The sequence below is a fragment of the Mugil cephalus genome, chromosome 3 (genome assembly GCF_022458985.1).
Source record: "Mugil cephalus isolate CIBA_MC_2020 chromosome 3, CIBA_Mcephalus_1.1, whole genome shotgun sequence".
Classification (NCBI taxonomy): domain Eukaryota; kingdom Metazoa; phylum Chordata; class Actinopteri; order Mugiliformes; family Mugilidae; genus Mugil; species Mugil cephalus.
Window position 1 is genome coordinate 4,117,279 of NC_061772.1, and position 20,465 is coordinate 4,137,743.

Sequence of the window (20,465 nt, forward strand, 5' to 3'; positions counted from 1 at the left end):
TACTCTCAACACTGCTGTACTACACTTTAAACGATACACTCTTTATTTATTTGTGCTACACTTGTGACTGCATTGGGTAGACATAAGCAACACCCAGAACCTGTAGATCTTATAAGAGCCTGTTATAAATGTTTTAAAACAGCTGCTCAACGACTGCCTAAATGGAATATTGAAGCTTTACAGTAGTTGTTGTGCCTTATGAAAACTTCTTATTTTTTTGTGCAGTCAAGATTATGCTTTTCCATGAATATATGTACAGTAAATCATCAGTCAAGCTTAAATTGTACTGAAGAGAATTTCCTCATAGACCCACAACTATCAGCTACTGGTTCTGGTTTCTGTGTACTTGTCATATTATTCTGTAACAACTACAAATCCTACTCAAAGGTTACATTAGAAACTATAATACTATGCTATGCCTTCAGCTTTCTTTGTGTAAATGATCCTCTGGAGGAGATGCCACTGATTTTGTGATATGTTCTATTAGTGGCATAAAACAAATCTCTGTCTTTTTTAAGTAAAACAATGGTAAAGCTATTTATTACATGCCTTTGGCGTTCAGATGCTTTCAAATTTGAATGTCTTACTATAGGCTTCTGATGGAGCACTGCTCACAAGTTGATACAATATGCTCTATAAAATGATTTGGAACAGTAACTACTTGAGGAAGTCCTGTAAGCTATCTTGCTATTTATTTCTATGCACAGGACACAGATTTGATATGTCTGGGATAATGCATTACCAGTTTATTTTACATAAGCCCTGTTCAATGAGAAGGTGGAGAACCTTTGATTTGAATCTGACAAGAATAATGCCTATTAGTGTCAGAGAATGCCATGGTAAATCTCCACAAGCAAGGTGCTGACACAGCTTAAGTACCGAACTGTCCTCGTGAAATCAGCAAGTCAAAAATAAATTTGGAGTTGGAACCCAGACCTTTACCCGGTGTCTAGATTTAAACTGATGATTAGTGTCATTATCCTGCAGCATTACCCACCCTCTCCGGAGCACTACCTGCTTCAGCTGGTGAACAATGCCTGTATCTGACAGTACCCTTTCAGATGCCTTTATAAACTTTTGAATTCATTTTCCCTTGAATGATGCGTCAGTGCTGTCCTTGTTTAGGCTAGAAGACAACCCCTCCCATCCTCCTCCTGAGGCACAGCGCCGTAGTGAAGCAGCTTTGGGTCACAGGTTCGCACCAACCCTGTAACGTCACTGAGGTTCTCTGAGCAAGCGCCTGGGTGTACTGCTCAGAAAGAGCTTCCCATTGTGGGACCAATATTCATGGCATCAAACGCCTGCCATGCAAATCTCCATTGCATCTGCTCTTCAGCTCTTTCACACTCTGTCTGTTGGTTCTCATATTCGATTAAACATATCCAGAAATTTCCTTGTTTTTGTTTTGGAATTTAGGAAGAACTAGGCTGCCTATGTTTTTCCAACAAATCTGGACATGGTCAAAGTTTTCCTCAGTTTGCATTTTTTGTGTGTGTGTGTGTATAATTTGACTTTATGGGATCTCTATTTTTAGCAACCAAGTGTTTTTTTCAATATGTTGCCTAATGTGTTTCGGGTTTGTTTTGGATTATCTGACTATCCAAAAGGAAAGGAGAGGCGCATGGCCTGAGGCTGAATGTCTACACTTTCCTGTTGTTTGACTTTGTACTCCAGTGCCAACAGTGAACATCACTGGGGTTGAAAAGGCCAGAGTTTGACCGGCCTTTTAGAGAAGTTCATAAGGAAAAAAACATGCAGTATGAACCACCCGCCATATCAATTTCAGATAGATTGGTGTGATTAAATAAATTCAGCTCAAGTCAAAAACATAATTGGCATCCTCTCTTGACTTTTCCACTGTGTTACACCGCCAGAGGGAACTCTGCTGGAATGTACAAAAACACTTTTAGTGATTTTGTTTTTCCCCAGCGCACAGCACAGCACAGCACAGAAAGGCAGCTGCCCTTAAGTCCTGATGCCTTGTTGGAAGACTGAGACAATTAATCAGCCTGCCTGTACTTCTCACCCTGTGTGGAAATTATTGATATTTTTGTTACAAACTTGCAAAATTCTTCCCAAATGAGATATGTCTCGAACTAATGAGAACCAATCGAAAAACTGAGCCCTATCCCTCAGTTCTTGTGGTGTTCATGGAATTCCTGTTGTTTGCCAAGAAACTAAGCTAACACTAAACAAATATCGGATGAATTTTAAATGCCAGCAAACAAGAGATGCTCTGATGTCAAGTGGTTAGACATCTCTGTCTTTCCCCGTCAACGTATGGACAAGTGTTCCCAGCATGCTGAGAACATAACCCTTCCATAAAGCAGTCACACCTCTGCTCCAGATATCACATGGACTGAAACCTCCATGCCACTGTGTGGTCAGCACAGGGGAGACACACAAAACTCTTTTATTGTTTAATTAAAGTATACACTTTATTGATCACCAGTTTCTACAAAACAAAGTTTGCCTACTAGCTTGATAACTGACGGGAGCAATGCAGCAAGTCAGAATCAACTTGCTATGTCTTTAAGTAAGAACAATCGAGCAACAAGCTTTCTTTGACTAGCACAAACCAACTCAACTTGACTTAACTTGACTTGTCGAGATTAATCTGGGTCTCATCAGTCCTTAAGATTATGTTCCGGAACTTTTGTGGCTCATCTCTGTACGTCTTTGCAAATTTCAATCCTGCCATCCGATTCTTACTTCTGATGAGTGGTTTGCATCTTCAGGTAGGGCCTCTGTATTTCTGTTCTCGGAGTCTTCTTTGAACAGTGGTTTGTGATACCTTCACCCCTGCACTGTGGAGGTCGTTGGTGATGTCACTTACTGATGTGTTGGGAGTTTTCTTCACAGCTCTCAATATTTCTGTCATCAACTACTGTTGCTTTCCATGGCCGACCTGTTTGACGTCTGTTGCTCAGTGCACCAGTAGTTTCTTTCTTATTCAGGACATTCCAAATTGTTGTGCATGCTAAGCCCAATGTTTGTCCAATGGCTCTGATTGATGCTCCTTCTTTTCTCAGCTTGAAAATGGTTTGCTTTTCTCCCATAGTCAGCTCTCCGGTCTTCATGAAGGTTTATCCTCTTTAACAAGAAATGCATACTTTATAGGTTTCAACCCAGGCCAAAAAGTAGACTAGTCATGCAGAGCTATTTAATGTTTGACAGTAGCTCTTAAAGGCAACACCCGGTCAACAAGAAACACCACATCAGTCACATGTTCCAATAGTTTTGCTCTCTTGAAAAATGGGTGGGTTCAGACAAAGGGGTGGTATGTCCTGAGTTGTTTAACACATCAAAATGTAAATACCAGGAAATAAAAGCTGACAATCTTTTGGTCTTAAACCCAAATGTCTTCAGTGAACAACAAGAACAAGGGGATTAGCCTTGCTGTTCCAATACGTTTGAAGGGGACTGTAGCAACTAACATATAGAACATATTTATATAGAATATCTCAATGGCATCCACCCCACACTGCAGAAAAAATGTATATGCCACGCTGAATCTGTTTTTGGTGTTAGTATTTTCTTGTAAGAGGTTTCTTGACAACATAGCACAGAAAAGTGCAAAACATCACTATCCCCCTCTGTGTTTATATCACTTCTGACCATGCGGGTTTCTGAAATCACTCTGAAAACTTTTTATATTAATGCATATAAGTGTGTGGTCCTGAAAATGGAATTAATCAGCCTGTTTTTAAAATTCAAGATGTAAAAAAATGTCACACACTGTTGTGTCACACTAACATTCGTGTTAAATTCCTATCCCTTTTGATCTTAACTTCACTATTATTACTGTTTATACTTTGATTGACTGGTTTTGGTTGTAGCAATTAATTTAATAAATGAATTAATCAATGTTCCAAATTTACTAGTTTACTATGTTAGATTAGGCTTTTTAAATAATCATTTTGCACCTATAATCTTTCTGTCTTTAGTAATATGTTCCCCTCTACTTTTGTTAGCATGTCACAAAATGTGTCTTTCCAAATTGTACTCTATTCATTTATTTCCTTGACGTTTGCATTGCCTAGGCTGAAACCCATGACGGAATACCATCCAACCAGACAGGAGACGTGATCTACAAGAATGACAAGGACTATGGCTTTGTCTGCCTCAACAAGGACCAGGTTCATGGCCTGTGTCATAACTACAGGGTTCGCTTCCTTTGTGGAAAACTGGGTATGTTTATCACTTACTGTCAATTACTCATGTATTCACAGGTTTATTTGTGAAAATGAACTTTTACCTATGAAAATAAATCCTGGCCACAGCAGATAGACTGTAAAGCCTGTTAGGCTATTTCTGAATAACAGTAACACATATCTAATTCATTTGCAAGAATGTCTTCAGTCAATTGTTTTAATTTATGTTGTAGCATGGTGTTTTCTCGTTCTCTCATGCCTCATTCTTTCTTCATCAGATGTAACAAAACAAGGTTACATGCTCAATTAACACAGCAGAACTAGATCTTCCACCATGCCATTCAGTCGGGCGTACAGTAATGCCTGAGATTTAAACAGAAAATCATTTAGAAATGTAACTGCATGACATGGGTTTGATATAAATAAATAGGGCATATGGACTTAAACCTCATGCAATGTACTTGTCTTGTCTGAGGCGACAAGAAGCTATTAAATTGACCCTCTCTCCATTTAGAAAAATGTTGTGAACCTGAGTTGTACATCATGTTTTGAGTAAGCCTGACCTCAGTCTCATTCTTATTTGCATTTTTTCTATAACTTATTTTTAGCAAGGATCTTGTGATGTGGTAACCTGAATTGTTATTATTTTGTGATCTGTAATTTTTAATGTGCTGAAACAGACTATTGGTGCTTAGAGAGTCTGATAGGCGAGTCCATTTCTGATTTTACTGTGGTTCACACTGAAACCTTCGACACTGTTTACTGGAATAAATTACAAGAGTAGTTTTATATATTTTTTATTTTTAAATGTCAAGTTATTCAAGTATTTATATTCAATTTGTGAAGTAGCATTAACCACTACAGTAAGATGACAAAAATAATTCAGCTGGAGTCAAGTATAGCATAGACACAGAGCTGAAGCCCACCAGCGATGGTATGTATAGAGACACAAACAAATCAGGCTGTGAAAGACTATATTACGTGTGGGCAGGCTGCTATGGTTGGAATGCATGGAGCCCACATCATGGTGCTAAAAACACTGCAACACATGCACTGCTGAGATAATGTACCATAGATCTTTGTCTAGGCTTGTCTGTGTGGTGGTGGTGGTGTGCTGAGAGTGCAAGAGAAGGTTGTCTTTTGTACAGGTTCACACTGGGTACAACCCACATGCACCACTCTACACTTTCCCTCCCACAAGTACACACCGTGTGCCATAGTACTGCACCGCTCATTCTGCAAAAGCCTGTTTACTTTTCTATGAATTGATTTCCGCTTTATTGTGCTGTGTAGTTAATAGTCCTTGTAGTTAATAGTCCTTACACAACTGGATGACAAATGTGCATTGTGTAATGGTGTGCAAACGAGTGCAGCCGGTAAAGGCAACGTGTTACAGCAAGTACGTTTAAAATAAGTTAATTAAACCAGTTCTTGACCAATAGCAACATTGTTCCCCATCTGTGTGCTGTTTTTTGAAGTGAACCCTGGACAGCATGAGATAGTTTGGGTCTCTCACGTTTTACTTCAAAATATCACACAGCTTGTTCATCCATTCATGCCATGCCTGCATACTCTTGGTTCTAAACATAATGTTTCAGTGTCTGAAGCATTAGATGCAAATGAGCAGCTGCTGCCCTCAGCCATGTCCAGAAGGCTAGAGGGCGGGTGCTTTCTCGCCTTATGATTAAGGGACGTCAACATTGAAAGGCTCACCAGGCACTCTGGAAAAGGAAGATAAAAAAGGAGGGGATTGTCTTTTCTTGTGCTTTATAGGCCCCTGGGCACACTGAGGACATACAATTGTGTTTAAAACCATTTTTACATGAAAAATGGTTCTTTGTTCAGTATGTCCCCTTTAACTGTGTTTTTGACATTGTTATCTTTTTGATGTCCCCTTTAGGCTATTGCCATCACTAGTATTAAATGTTCAAGGCACTGTGTTTACTCCTTGTGGAAAATGAATGTTGCATAGCCCTACATATGAGAGACAACACACACACCAATGGTGTACTGGAAATGAGCCATGGATGAAGATGTGCATATTTCTATTTTGGGCGCATGGCTACATTTAACCATCCTAATGGAGTCTAGTGTTGCTGCGTAGCGTCGTATGGAGGGACCGTTATGTGAGTCATCTCTAACTCTTTTTGTCACCCCAATCTAGTTCGTCCACAGGCCTCCATTTCCATTGACACGTTGTCAAACAGCAGCATCCTGGAGCTCGCCGATCACCCGGCAGGCTGGGGGTCTGGGGACAAAATAGTGGTGGCCAGTACAGACTACTCAATGCACCAGGCTGAAGAGTTTACTCTGCTGCCCTGTTCTACCTGCACAACCAACCAGGTTAAGGTTAAAGGTAAGAGAAGCAGTTAATTACGCAATGTTTTAATTGTATTTTCAGTGTATTTGCGTGACGTCCTGTTTGCTAGATGGACGTCATGAACAGTTGTTGAGCTTTATATATGTGTGTGTATGTGAGGTATGTCTTTTGCTATGGTCCATCTCATTCGACATAGCTTGGGTGTTTTTTTAAAGGACGGCTATGGCTTTGTATGTTCATGTCCTCCTCATCATTTAGGAATTCATCAGTGTTTAGAGTTTAAGAATCAACTGAATGTAGGAAAAATGAAGCTTAGTAAATTCAGTTACTAAGATAGATTTGTTTTATTTAATCTCTTGAGAGAGCCATGTCATATCGCGTTAGGTCTGGTTTTCATTTACTTGCAGCTGCTCTGCTGTTCACAGATTCCACCTGCTACTACTCTGACAGTTTCTCCTTTGAGACAGTTTCTTTGATTCCTTAGCTAATGCTCAACATAACCTTATCAAGAAAAAACATATTCACAGCTAATGCATGAATATTTTGACTGTAATACAAAAATAGCATTAAGTCCCCCTCCTTCCTGGATTAGCAGCCAAATCCCATCTATGCCAACAGAACAAAAGTAAAGTAGTAAACACATCAAATAACGTGAAAATCTCAATTTTTCTTTATATAAATACATTTGTGAACATAAATATCTTAGAACCTCACTCAAAGTTAAAGTGTCCGTTAATTTGCTTTTGTACAGAGGCTTGGTGAAGACATCTCCACCAAGTGTGTGGGAGTCCGTGTCTGGTCCAGAGGAAAGTTTACAGCCTATATTGTAGAGAGCTGTGTATTCTCAACTGAGCCTATTTATACTGGCACACATCTAGCTGCATAGTGATATGAATACATACATAAACAGACACAAATTTTCATGCTGGTTTACTGCATTGCACACATATTCAACACGGCTCTTCTGGTCAGCCTTGTCAGCCCTCACTGTTCTATGCCAATTCAAATGGCCTTTGACTTTGTCCCTTGCAAAACCTTTCGTTCCTTCAGCGGGGAAAAGTCAGCCGTAATGTAACATGACATTTCCTTTCATAGCTGTCACTTCCCCACACCAATCCACATGCCAAGAAAGTCAAGTATGCCCTTGTTTTACTGCTGGGTTAGGAGTTCAAGATATATTTTCGAATCTCTGCCTGAGGTGCTGGCAGCATCAAAAGATGAGCTCTTAATAGCCCCCCACCTCCATTCCACTGTGTCTTTCGTCGGGTGGCTGACGTCATCCAGTGCTTTGCCATTTCAGAGTTGAAATCCTACTTCTGTGAGCCTGAGGCTTCTCTCTGCGGAATTGTAATCCGTTTCATTAATTTCTGCTCGCGTGCCATTTCGCGGCACTAATTTTTAACACACAGTGATAATCAAGACTATCCCCCAGCCCTTGAGTTTAGACACAACCAGGCAGGGTGTGTTCCTTTTTTGTTTGTTTTTATTGTCGTTGTTGGCAACTGGGATCTGGGAGATTGATGAGAGAGACACAGACACCGATAGCCCAGGGCTATTTATCAGTTTGAGTCCAATAACTTGTGCCTGGGTGTTGCGTGTCAAACTTTTGACAGTTCTAAAGGGCATAAATGATTATAAGGGTAGAAAATTTGCTGTGTAGCGGATCGAAACCAAGACATCTTTCCAGCTGTGGTAGCACTTGGAGAGTTATTCTGTGAAAAATCACCTTAAAACTGATTATTCCAGACAATTAAATAACTAATCAGCAAATTCTGGAAAGCGTACAGTACATGATCAAACTTCCACGAATGTCTGTCTTAACTTGGGGTGGAAGATATGGACATTGACATCCAAACATTTAATATGATGTAATATAGTGTGCTACACTCCTCTGGTCTTAGGGTGACAACTGGAATGCTGGCTGGAAGGATTTACTCTCATTTAGGCAAGAGTCTCATGTGTTGAATGTGGTTCAACACTGATGTTAGCAGATAAGAACTGCCCTGGTAGGAAATAAATCATGATTCTTAATGATTGCACTGCATGGATTATTTATTGCAAGAATCTGGAGGATTCAATCCAGAACTGGAATTGTTTCCAAAAAGCTGCCATCGTCCAGACAAACATTTGAAAAAGTAAGGCCAAGCACCACGCAGTGAATGGTACAATTTTCCAAATCAGTGGTTCATGAATTGGATTGATTGAGTGACCAGTGATTGAAGGAGACAACTGTCATTCTTGCCCTCTGTTAAGCAGCATATTTGATACGATGTCCTGGTAGCACCCTGTGAAACCAGATGATGAATTATTTATTAACTGATGGGCAATCAGCAGCTCTCAAAATGAAGGGTATTTGTGCACGAGAGTTAGAAAATGAACACTGCAAAATCTAATAAATTGACTTAATGACTTAGCAACTTCGCACATCAACAACAGGCTGTGAATTACTATTAAATGCTATTGACAGTGCTGATTTATATAGACAATACATATTTGCAGTGCACCGTATTGATGAGCTCATATGTTTATGTTGAGTTCTCTTGTGTTCTATTGGTTGACGTCGTTGCCTTGGTTGTAGGATGTGTTTTTTGTCCTTGATGTCAGTTAATGCACCATGCAAGAGATGGAGGTTATGGTAGAGCTGAGAGATTGCAGAGCAACGTTTACCTTCAATGAACTTGTAGAAAAGCCTCCATAGCTTTCTTTGTGTGAGACTCTACAGTATGTTTTCATTCAGTTTGTATTTCAAAGCATTACTTTCTAATGTGTGACGTCATCGACTAGTCGACATCAACTCACTTTCACCACATATTAGTCATTCCACCCCTAATATATAGTAGAACTAACCTGAACTGAGGTTAGGGCCACTAAATTCATTTGATCAAATACCATGTTAGAATTTACAGTGAACAAGACAGGTTACTCCTTTCCAAAGCACATATAATGGACTACGTGGAGACACTGCAGTAAACAGGGATCTGAGAACGTCTTTTAAGTCTAAAAGGCTGTTGATGTTTTAGTGCTAATGAAAGCGCTCATTTGTACTTTTCTGAGTTGCGGCTGTGATGATGTAGGGAGTAGGAGTAGAAGAAACATTCAGCATGTGTGGGTGTATGATCTTCGGTTTCTCAGATTTCACACTTCAATATTTCTTTGATTTCTTTTTTTTTCCCTGGCATCACGTTGTCTCTTCTAATCAGCACATTTGTGTTGATCATGATGTGAATATGGAGGAGTGGGAGAGATGAGGAACAAAGTTGCTACCATCTCTGCAACATTCTTCCACTTATCGTGTTTTGCTGTTCGTTTCTCCTGTCTCTGCTTTTCATTTTCTTTGTTCTCCTCTGTCTCACTATGATTGGCTGAGATGCACATTGTTGTTCTTTGGAACTGGACTAGTATGTCTAATAGGTTTCTTGGAAATTTGTTGAGACCCATTGTGAGTGCGGGTGGAGTGAATGTGTAGGCTGAGTACCTCCAGCTTTTGGAGGAGGGTTGGTCAGGTTGCTTTCAACCAGGAAACTGGTTGTTTTTGTGCCTATTTTGTGTAGCTGGTTATTTTTTTAAAAACAAAAACAAGCAGTAATATAATCACTGTTTGGTTATGTTCTTCTTTTCTGGCCAACACCACCTTAGTCCTTGATATGGGTTTTTCAGGCTTTACAAAAGAAAAAGAAAAAAATTGCATTGTTACTGACGCTGCAAATAAAACTGAATTAAATCGAATTGAAGTGAATTTAAGTGAATTGACCTTGAGTCACTTTAACTGTTGGGTCATGTTAACAAGTTTGGGTCACATTATAATTCATGTTTTCTGGGTTGTGAGATTTTACATGTGTTCATACACACATACAGTCGGACAAGTAGTTACTGTATATAAACAATTGATCCACATTTTTTTCAGGTGAAGATAGGAGCACATCTACACCAGAATATATAAAAATGTAGTGTTCTTCTGTGTGTAATTCATAAATATTGTGTGACACACAGTAGCCATGCAACATTAATCTTGATGTTCGTCAGTATTATTCATAACCAAAAGTCTAGTTGTGCTAATAATGCTCATGATCTGGAAAATACATTATTTTTTCCTTATGAGACAAGAAAGTATAAATACAGTATATACATAGGACGTATACAATGCTGAAGAACAGGAATACATAAACATAACAACATAAATTCAGTGCATCTGTCATGCACATCCAGATGGGTGAAACAAAGCAGGTAAAGCAAAGTTTTATATTTAGTGCACTTTCATTGTGGCTGGTCAAAAGAAATATGTGCATGTCAGACTAGTTCAGTGTAGGAATAAACTTTCATTTTAAGGCTTTAATGACGACATGATGAGATGCCTTGTCAGTTCCAGGAATAAAAAAGAGCTAAGTGCACTCTGCCTTTAATGCAATGTTCTCAAACTAAATTTCTCTTGTCCAACAAGGCCATCAGGATGCATATTCACTTGAATGAACTTTACTCACTTGCATTCCTTTGCTAGTATTATTTATGTGTCTGAACACCTGGTTAGTGGGACTGGGCAGTGAGAATGTGGGCAGTGTGGAGGTGTAGAACTGGTTGGGTTGCCAAGTTTGGACGACTCAGTGATAAATTTTTGCCAGCGCGCTTCTGTCTGTTCACCCTTAGTGACGCCTTCTCATTCTCATGGAGAAAAAAAAAAAACAGCCGTGCTACGAACTCACACTCAGCTCGCTCCACCATTATGTTCTCCATTGCAATTATCCAAAACATGCACAGTACAAAGAGACACCCACAAAGCTATCAAACAACGCGCTGCAGATTCGTCTGTTTCTGTGAACGAGCATCTGTTTAAACTGCGCTCTTTTTAGTGGAGACAATGGCTCTTCAGACAGTAATGTCAGCAGAGAAGTGTCCAGACTCCTTAAATGTTACGCTCTTAGCTGAGATGCGGTGCGTGTTTGCCTGTGTGTACTTGTATTACTCGTGTTACGGGGACAAAAATCTGTTACCAAGGTAACATTGAGTTTACATTGACATTTAACTAATGACAGTGTGGTAAAAAAGACCAGCGGTTGTGGTTAGGATAAGACGGGACGGATGTAATTAATCTCCAGTACATAAATCAGTGTAAGGTGAAAACAGGTGACTTTATCTGTGCGTGCGTGTGTGTGTGTGTGCAGGTAAGGCCCAGTTCGTCCACATGGGCGAGGAGGTGGACGGGGTAGATATGAGGGCGGAGGTGGGCCTGCTGAGTCGTAACATCCTGGTCCGTGGGGAAATGGAGCCCGGCTGCTATGGCAACGAGGCCTGCAAATTCTTTGACTTCGACACGTTTGGGGGACATCTGAAGGTACGTTGGTATCCTAACTATGCTGTTTGCAAAGAAGACAATCTGGTTAATCGCCATCAACGGGCCATCACGCTGAGCAACTGAGCAGTGGCTAATTGCAGACCGATCAGTGTTTGCTTTTGCCTGCTGTCTTGTGTGGGCAAAAGTGAAAGAAAAATGGATTATAGCTGCTCCAACTGTTGACAAGAAATTGATAGAATTGATAGTTCTGTCTGTGCTTATGGCTGTAATTAACATAATTGCCCCAATGTGGGACAAATGGGTCTTTACCAGAGTGGTTGTCTGTAATTGTGGATTTACTATTTATTTATTTATCGTGTTCACGGTTTCTTTCATCATTTCAATTAACAACTGATTGGAAAAAACAGTTCCACCAATCTGACCTGAATTTGTACTCTTAAAATTAGTTAAATTGTTCCACTGAACCACTGCTATATGAATCACTTTGTCAGGCTGTCAACAGCGGGGAAAGGCAGCGCAGAGAGGCTTTGCGAGGCAGGAAAGGACAGAGTAGCAGAGAAGGAGACAGAGACAGAAAGTGAGCAAGAGAGGCTGTGGTTGTATTCCCGCTGTGTTCCTGCCTCCCTCTCCCCAGGGCAAGCTATCATATTCTATTATACATTTCCATCACAGCATCATGTCACATATTTCTCATTCATGGGTGTGTGTAGAGCACACACAAAAAGGCAAGCCCCATTGAGACTTCAGTGAAACCCATTCAAAATGAACGCCTCAGAGCACATCATCCCCTTAATAGTTGTGCCATTACTGAAGTGTTAAAACCTTGTATCTCCACCATTATTAGCTTGTCACAAGCTGAGTGGCTCGGCCTTTCTTTCAGCTTATTTTATTTTATTTTTTTTAAAGTGTTTGTGGCATTTTCTCAAAGACTATAATCTTTGAAGTGTTCCACTGAAAATCACAGAAGGTTGGGTTTCCTCATGATTTGGTGCAACAACAAGAGTCAGTCTGCACTGATGTGTTGTGGTCATTGACGAAATCTGCCATTAGTCAACATGCCCTTTTGTTTTGATTTTATTCATGTATATATATATATTACAAACACTTTTTGCTGAAGTTTTGACCCTGATTGTAACAAGTTTTCTGTTGTTACCAGGTGGAGCGAGGTTTCAAGGCGGTTCATATATCTGGGATGGAGCTCCAACACATGGGACAGCAGACAATGGGACACTACCCAGTCCACTTTCACATGAATGGAGATGTGGATGAGAGGGGAGGCTACGACCCCCCGACATCTGCCAGCGATCTTTCCATTCACCACACTTTCTCCCGCTGTGTAACCATCCACGGCTCCAACGGACTGCTGGTCAGTTAAAATATAGTTTGTTAATCTGTTCTTGTGATTAAAGACATAGTGGTTGCTGGCAGTCGAGTCAAGCATCACTATGTACAGCCAACTCTTGTTATAAAAGCAAACAATTTGAATTAATCATTTGGCTTTTTTGTTTCCCCAAATGCCAAATTACTCTTTCGAAACTAAACAATACGCCGTCTTGGTCACATTGTTAATCACAATACAGGACACATACTGTCACACAACACTGAGTGGAACATGCAGTGTTGTTCCAAAGAAATGATGACATGGTTGTAAAGTTAATTTAAAAGAAAATGACTGACAGTGCAATCCCCCATCTTTCAGCGAAAATAAAAAAACAACTTCATCTCATTGAATCCCACAGCAGAACCCAGGAGCCCCAGTCCCAAAGGCTTCTCAGGTCATTTGGAGAAGACTTTCTCCATACTGTCATTTCGAAATATACGGCAACAAACTTTTTCTATTATCGCACTTTGTTACCAAAAGTCCCAAAGGAGCCTCAGCTAGTGATACGCTACTGTTAATTTGCTCTGTGGTCCTAAAATGTTTTCGACAAATGCTCAGAGCGAGCAGCCCTCAGCAGAGTGTTTTAAAGCATCATATCAGAGCACAGCATCCAGTTCTCACAGTACATGCATGGTGGAGCCTGCACCCATAGACCAGCTCAGATGCGTTAAAGCCATGCTTGACATGCATACAGTGATGCAAAGATTGTGCTTGGTTTTGAGTGTTATTTCTCTGGTTCGATTGGTTCGATAAACTGTCGGTTGGCAGCGAGTAAACAGAACACGGCTGTTCCCCCCCCAGGTAAAGGACGTGGTGGGCTATGACGCACTAGGCCACTGCTTCTTCACGGAGGATGGTCCAGAGGAGAGGAACACGTTCGACCACTGTCTGGGTCTGATGGTGAGAGCGGGGACCTTGCTGCCTTCAGACAGGGACAGCAAGATGTGCCGTGACATCACCGATGGAGCTTATCCTGGATATGTGGCCAACCCACGTCAAGACTGCAGGTATGACACGTGTTAACTGTTCCACTGTTTGTTCCTCAGTACTGTTCTTAAGGACATTTAAGTTCTAAGATACTTTCTCTACACACTCTTTTCACTATTAAGTCTCCTATATTTTTTCTGAAAGTTGCACATTAAATGTCGGCATCTGTACTATTGTTAGAGAAATAACTTTTCTCTGTGTCACAACACTTTTTAAAGGTTTGAGTAACTGTGTTATAATTGTAACTGTGTGCTGAGTTGGAACGAGAGGAAGTATGTGTGACAGCAGAAAATGGCATTAAGATGATAATTCAGTTTTAATCTGCGAGGCAGACAAAACGAATAAGCGCAATGAATATGTAATTAATACTTGTTTCTGAAAAACACGAGACAACATACACTGTAGTCAACATATCTGTGAAAAGGCTGAGGCTGAAGACAGATTTAAAGTTCACTGTCTTCCTTATACACACAGACATGATCGGTCACCTCAGAGGATAAAGCATTGACAGTTTCTACTTGCCTAATCCTGAACCTTACTCTACTCTTTATTAACAATAAAACAAGTCTTCTATCTCATTTCAATGATTTACATTATGGGAACATGTCTCCACATAAAAAGTGTCCCCACAAGATCAGAAAATTCACACTCACACACTCTTTTGTTTGACAGTCGGCATGTATTGTCAGTCCTTTTAGTTTTGTGAAGTTACATTATGTGTGTAGTGTACCTGTAATTAGTTTTCATTCCCTCATAATTACAGACACACTTACAATTATGCGCCCACTGCTACCGCACACATCAGTGAAATAAAACGACTAAAGGACCATGCAAAGTGCTTTGTTCTTAAGTTTGTTCGTGCAGTTATGTGAAATGATAATGGTGGTGTAAACGTCAAGTGGCAGCTTAGACAATGATACCTGTGACAGTCACCAAAAGATACCAAGCACTTTTTTGAGTTCTAGCAACAAGATGCTGTTATGTTAGGTTTTCTTCTCTAAGATTACTACTCTCTAACTTGCAAGTGAGTTGTACTGGAATCAGCACAATACTTTTTTTTTTTTTTTTTTTTGGTGCCATGTGTCTTCTGTCAACGATAAATGCAAAAAGAGACACTGAAGAAATTGTGCTTTGTTAGGTAATTGAGACTGCTGCTTTAAAATGGATGGATGATGGGTTTATTAGATTGAATGGATATATCCCAAAAGAAGTATAAAGAGGTAATAAAACAATGAAAAAAAATCCAAATCTATGAGCAAATCCTTGAATTTGCCTCAACTCTTACACACAATAATGAAGCTCCACATTAAAATAAGATTTAGTAAAGAAAACATACAGACTCCTTCCAGCCTCTTTTCTGCTGTATTCATGCCAACACGTAGTAGAGAGTCACCAGTTTCCCCCCCTGAACCCTGCACTTTGTTAGTGAGGCGTTATATTTAAAGCATAACGACCTGCACAGAATACCAAGCGCTTTAATCCAGGTCGCACGACTTTTTATCTCAACGCACTGCCTCTGCCTTTAGCTGCACAGCATAAACGGCAAGGTTATGCTTAATGGCACTGGCTTTCACTGCTCTCCATCACGAAGGTTATGGAAGGATTTTCTGTCTCTAATTCTGCCTCACCTTCTACCACCTGCCTCATCCTTTGATATGTCCTTTTGTCTCGTCCTCTGTGTTCTAGCAATTCAGCCAGTTATAGCAAGCTGGCAACACAATGTAATGAGGCATATTATCAAATTTGTCCGTATCATTGTATTCAGTAATGATTTCCAAATCCCAGCGTATTTACTACTGAGGTTTAAAAAATTCCAATTTAATCAAACATGATTGCACTAACGACATTCCCCACTATAAGATTTATGATGATTAATTTCCACTCAGCTTTTCACACTCCCTTGTGGCTCCTTCTGTCTCTTCCTCTATTATTGTTGTGTATGTGTTGAATTTAAATCTTCAGATGACAACAATAAATTGTGCTCAAGATTTGCCAGGAACAGGAGACATGTGGGCTGAATGAAAAAGATGAGAGAAGCCATTTAAATTGAGCCAGATGAATGTTCGGTGCCTAAATGCTTCGCTTATTTAATGCGTCTGTGTCGTCTCCTTCAGAGGAAACAGCTAGACGTGGCAGTCGTTAGCATCACTTCCATAACCCTGTTCTTAACAGAACTTGTTATTGTTATTATTACTATTATTGTGATGTTATTTATAGATTTTATTATTTCACTGAAGTTATTCGAGACCAGATGTGCAGACTAATATTCAGCCAACCGCAAAAGTGAATGGGTTTATGGATTGGGTGAACTAGAGCGTGTGTTTGCTTTGTAATGGACTAATTTATGCAATTATATCCATTTTGATGTGGTAGGTGTTAAAGCAGCAATTCCAATTTATTCAAATGAGCATTTACTGTAAAATTAGCCAAATATTATGTTGTCCTCACTTAACTTTCTAAACCTGCACACCTTGTTTCTCTCTGCTTCTACTGATCATTGTTTACCTGGTCACAAACATGCTAAACTGAAATTAGCACTGAAAACAACAATGTGCAAGCATTAAACAAAAAGCATGTTAGTATTATTGATGTTCACACTTAGGCCAAGTGCAGCCTTAATAGCTGGCTTGGCTGCAGACTATTGGTCTTGTGGTGTCGTTTATTGCTAGGGAAATATTATGGTTGTAGAATGTTTTAGTATGGTTTAGACACTATCAAAATGCACACACTTTTTTCATTCTCTGCATAATTTTTGCATTTTTTTATTTTTTATGTTAAGCTTCTTGAATGCTCCTGCCAAAAGGAAGAATTCATATTTTGTTACACGTTCAATCTAATTCTGGAAAATGGTTTAAAAATAAAATATGCGACACCCCCACGAAGTGGTTAGGGCAACAGCAACAGAGTAAGGAGCGGAGCGGTTGAGAAGGGAGGCAGATACAAAGATCCAGAGAAAATCCCAAAAATGTGAGGACACTGTAGACAGGAGAATGTAAAGTAAATGATGTCATGAGCTAAGCTGCTGTGGAGCTAAACTGCAAATCTGCTACTTCTATTCACATTCATATTCATTACGCTAAGCTGCTTTTGCCCACATACCTGCAAATGGAATGATAATAATTTTCTCATTATGGATGGAGCATGTGGGAAAGGTCTTTTCTGAGTGGCATACGTGCACAAAAAGAAACTCAGTAGAATTTGCACATTTATGAAATGAAAAAAAAAGCTAAAATCTCAGAGGTAAAGATAACCCCATGACAAACGGGATATGTTTTTAGTCCTTCTTCCACAGACACTGTGAGTGCCAGTGTCCACCTACTGTGTGTGTCCTACAAGCCCCTAAAATACACTAACCAGCCACGACATTATGGCAGTGAGTAAGTAACATTGACCATCGTGTGACAATTCATTGTTCCGCTGGGAAACTGTTGTACCTGGCATTCATGTGGATGTTACTTAGACATGTATCACCCACCTAGACCAGACCAGACCAGACCAGACCAGACACCACCACCCCACAAACAAAATGGTTTAGGAACAACAACAAAAAACATGAAGAACAGCATACAGCGTTGACCTGGCCTCCAAATTCACCAGATCCCAAACTGATCAAGTATCTGTGGGATGATCCACAGAGGCCCCTCCCCTCAACCCACAGGACCCAGACACCACAGGACACCCTCAGAAGACCCATGTCCATTCTCTGATGAGTCACAACTGTTTTTGAGGCACAAGGGAGACCTACACAATATTATGAAGGTGGTCATAATGTTATGCCCGATCAGTGTATGGTTCAGCCTCAGCTTTTGCTGTGAGGCTTCGAGATGAAGCGCTTGTGTTTCATAACGCTTCTCTTATTATGAATATTTGTTAGGGAGCGTGTAGAAAATAGGTCCTAAAAAGATCAGTGAACCATCACAAGGAAAGATAATTATACAGGTGGTTGCAGTTTGTAATACAAAGCTCTACTCATTCTACAATGCAGGCAGCTAAAATGCTGCAGACTATTCTGACATACAAAAACACTCAGCAGTACAGTAATATTTACTTACTGTTTGCAGTGTATTTGGTAACATCTCATGATCGATCAGTGGATCTTCCTTCATCTGGGTTCAGAGTTGTATGTTTGTGTGTAGGGGTGTAGTGATATCAGGGCCTCGACAAGAAAGTGAACCTGATCAATACCTCATGTGACAACTGCTGCTGATGAAGTGAGCGACATGTGGCTCTAAAAAAACGAGTAAGTGAATCTTAAGCGGTTAAGACGTTTGGTTTATAACTGCACTATTTCCAGTGTCAGACCCGTCCCATTTAGATCTCGCAATGGAGTTTCAGCTCCAAATACTAAGAGGAAAGGTGAATTTATTTTTCCATTCACCCCTAAATGGCTCTGAATTGGGCAAAGTTATTACGCCTGTTTGTACCAGTATGTCACTGGACTTGTAAATGTCAGCAAATTCGGTATTGAAGTTCAACTTTGATTTAGTTGCACTTTGACAGAAAAAAATAAACGGAAGAAAAAAAAAATCAAGACAGTGTTTGGGTGCTTTGGCATCTGGACAGCAGGATAGCACCGCCACACCCTTCAGTGGAAACACTGGCCTAAAGCTTCCACTATGCACTTCCCCTCCTTCCCACCGAAGCCCTGCTACAGTGTGGGAGCAGCTCTCTGATGGATACTTGGAGTTCTCGCTTTTATTCTGTCCGCGAGCTTTCTGCTGCAATGCAGCTATCTGGTTCACATCATCGCTGTCAACCCGTCAACATGTCGCCTGTCATCTCTCCTCTTTGTCTGTGTTGGACCTTCCTCCGTCTCATCCCCTCTGACAGAAAGCACGTCAAGGAGCCTCGGAGGGGGTATAAACCTTGATTGGGGCTGGCGAGACCTTGATTACACTGAGCTAATTCCTTTATCATCCGAACTGAGCTGCCGCGGGGGGGTGATGAGTTGAGGAGCGTATATCCTTGTTAACAGCTGCATAATTGAAAAGAGAGGTGAACAGACAGGTCAAGATGAGGGCTGCAGCAGAAAGGGAGCCCGCTTTGGCGCAATTTGCTTGCAAATGAGTTTGTCACCTTTTGGGTGAAATTGTCATATTCTTTAGTGCTGTTTGGGAACACGGTATCCACTTTTCACAGAGCAGCCACGGCTTAATCCAGAACTGTTGCAGTGTGTAATGTGGGGTGTAATGAACTGAGGCCTCTCGTTGCGAGCAGCGCTTTAACCCGAGTGTCAAGTGGATATCAATTTACACTTGGAACAGTGAAGAGGAACATATTCGTCATAAATGAGCTGATAATGTGCTTTTGCCTTGTTTTTTATGCTTCTCCTGAGCAATATCCCTGGAAATGACCAATACGTATAACCAGTACAGCTGTAACGATCTTCACTAAATTGTCCTCGAGCCAAGGGTCAGAGTAGTTTTAAATGCGTCCCATGGTCTTCACATCTACAGTATTTACCTGAAAACAAAAGTCTGTGATTACTGAGCAGGCAGCAATTCACTGATAAAGACTATGTTGGAAACCTCTGGAAAACTACTTTGCAGGGAGCTGCATTTTCTTTGGGAACAAAGGAGTAAGTCCTCCCCTCAATCATAAACTATTGTGTTTGTGCTCTCATTTGTGTTAACGCACCATTGCTGCTGCACACAGGTACACACCACACACCAACAGGACCATTTAAATACTAAAGAATCAAGGGACCAGTGAAAGGGAGTAGCTGTTTAATGATACATACTTCATTAACGTACATACAGCACTGTCAGCGGGAACATTTTCTCGCTGTAGTTTTTTTTCCTCTCCTTGGTGGCTGTCAAGAGGCAGTGTTCTCACTTTTGTTATTTACCTCTATATCACCGGTTCCAACTGTTTGTGGGAAATCCAATAACCAAACTCTTTTTTTTTCTCTTTCTTTTCCTTTTACAACACTCTTCCTCTTTACAGCGCAACTTCAACTTTCTGGATCGCCAACCCCAATAACAACCTCATCAACTGTGCTGCTGCCGGCTCAGAGGTGAGTTCCTCACTCCGGTTTTTCTTTTTCTCTCCTCAGCACCCCAACACACACACACACACACACACACACACATGTGCCCACACACACGTAAGAACACACATCTCCCATCTCTCCAGGTGGAAGTCTGTCTCATTACCACATTGCCAGGTCAGATTAATGGCTGTATACTCCTATTAACTTCAGAATCAAGCAGACAACAGACAGAGGCACCGCCGCACTTTCACTATGATCGAGTGCCAATTATGATCGTACTTCTGGGATTTCACCAGGATACATCAGCAGAATGGATTCTCATTCATCCCCAACAATGTAATAAC

The 20,465-nt window shown here is 40.5% G+C and overlaps 1 protein-coding gene across 3 annotated transcripts in view; it reads left to right on the top strand.

The window, feature by feature from the left end:
• The window catches only part of LOC125005504 (cell migration inducing hyaluronidase 1), a 123,374-nt gene that overhangs the window by 82,245 nt on the left and 20,664 nt on the right, over positions 1 to 20,465 (top strand). For all 3 annotated transcript variants that reach the window (XM_047580882.1, XM_047580883.1, XM_047580884.1), the window contains exons 11-16: positions 4,044 to 4,191; positions 6,319 to 6,510; positions 11,631 to 11,800; positions 12,918 to 13,127; positions 13,944 to 14,149; positions 20,076 to 20,145. In XM_047580882.1, coding sequence (XP_047436838.1) covers positions 4,044 to 4,191; positions 6,319 to 6,510; positions 11,631 to 11,800; positions 12,918 to 13,127; positions 13,944 to 14,149; positions 20,076 to 20,145 — 996 coding nt within the window. The remainder of the gene's footprint in view (positions 1 to 4,043; positions 4,192 to 6,318; positions 6,511 to 11,630; positions 11,801 to 12,917; positions 13,128 to 13,943; positions 14,150 to 20,075; positions 20,146 to 20,465) is intronic.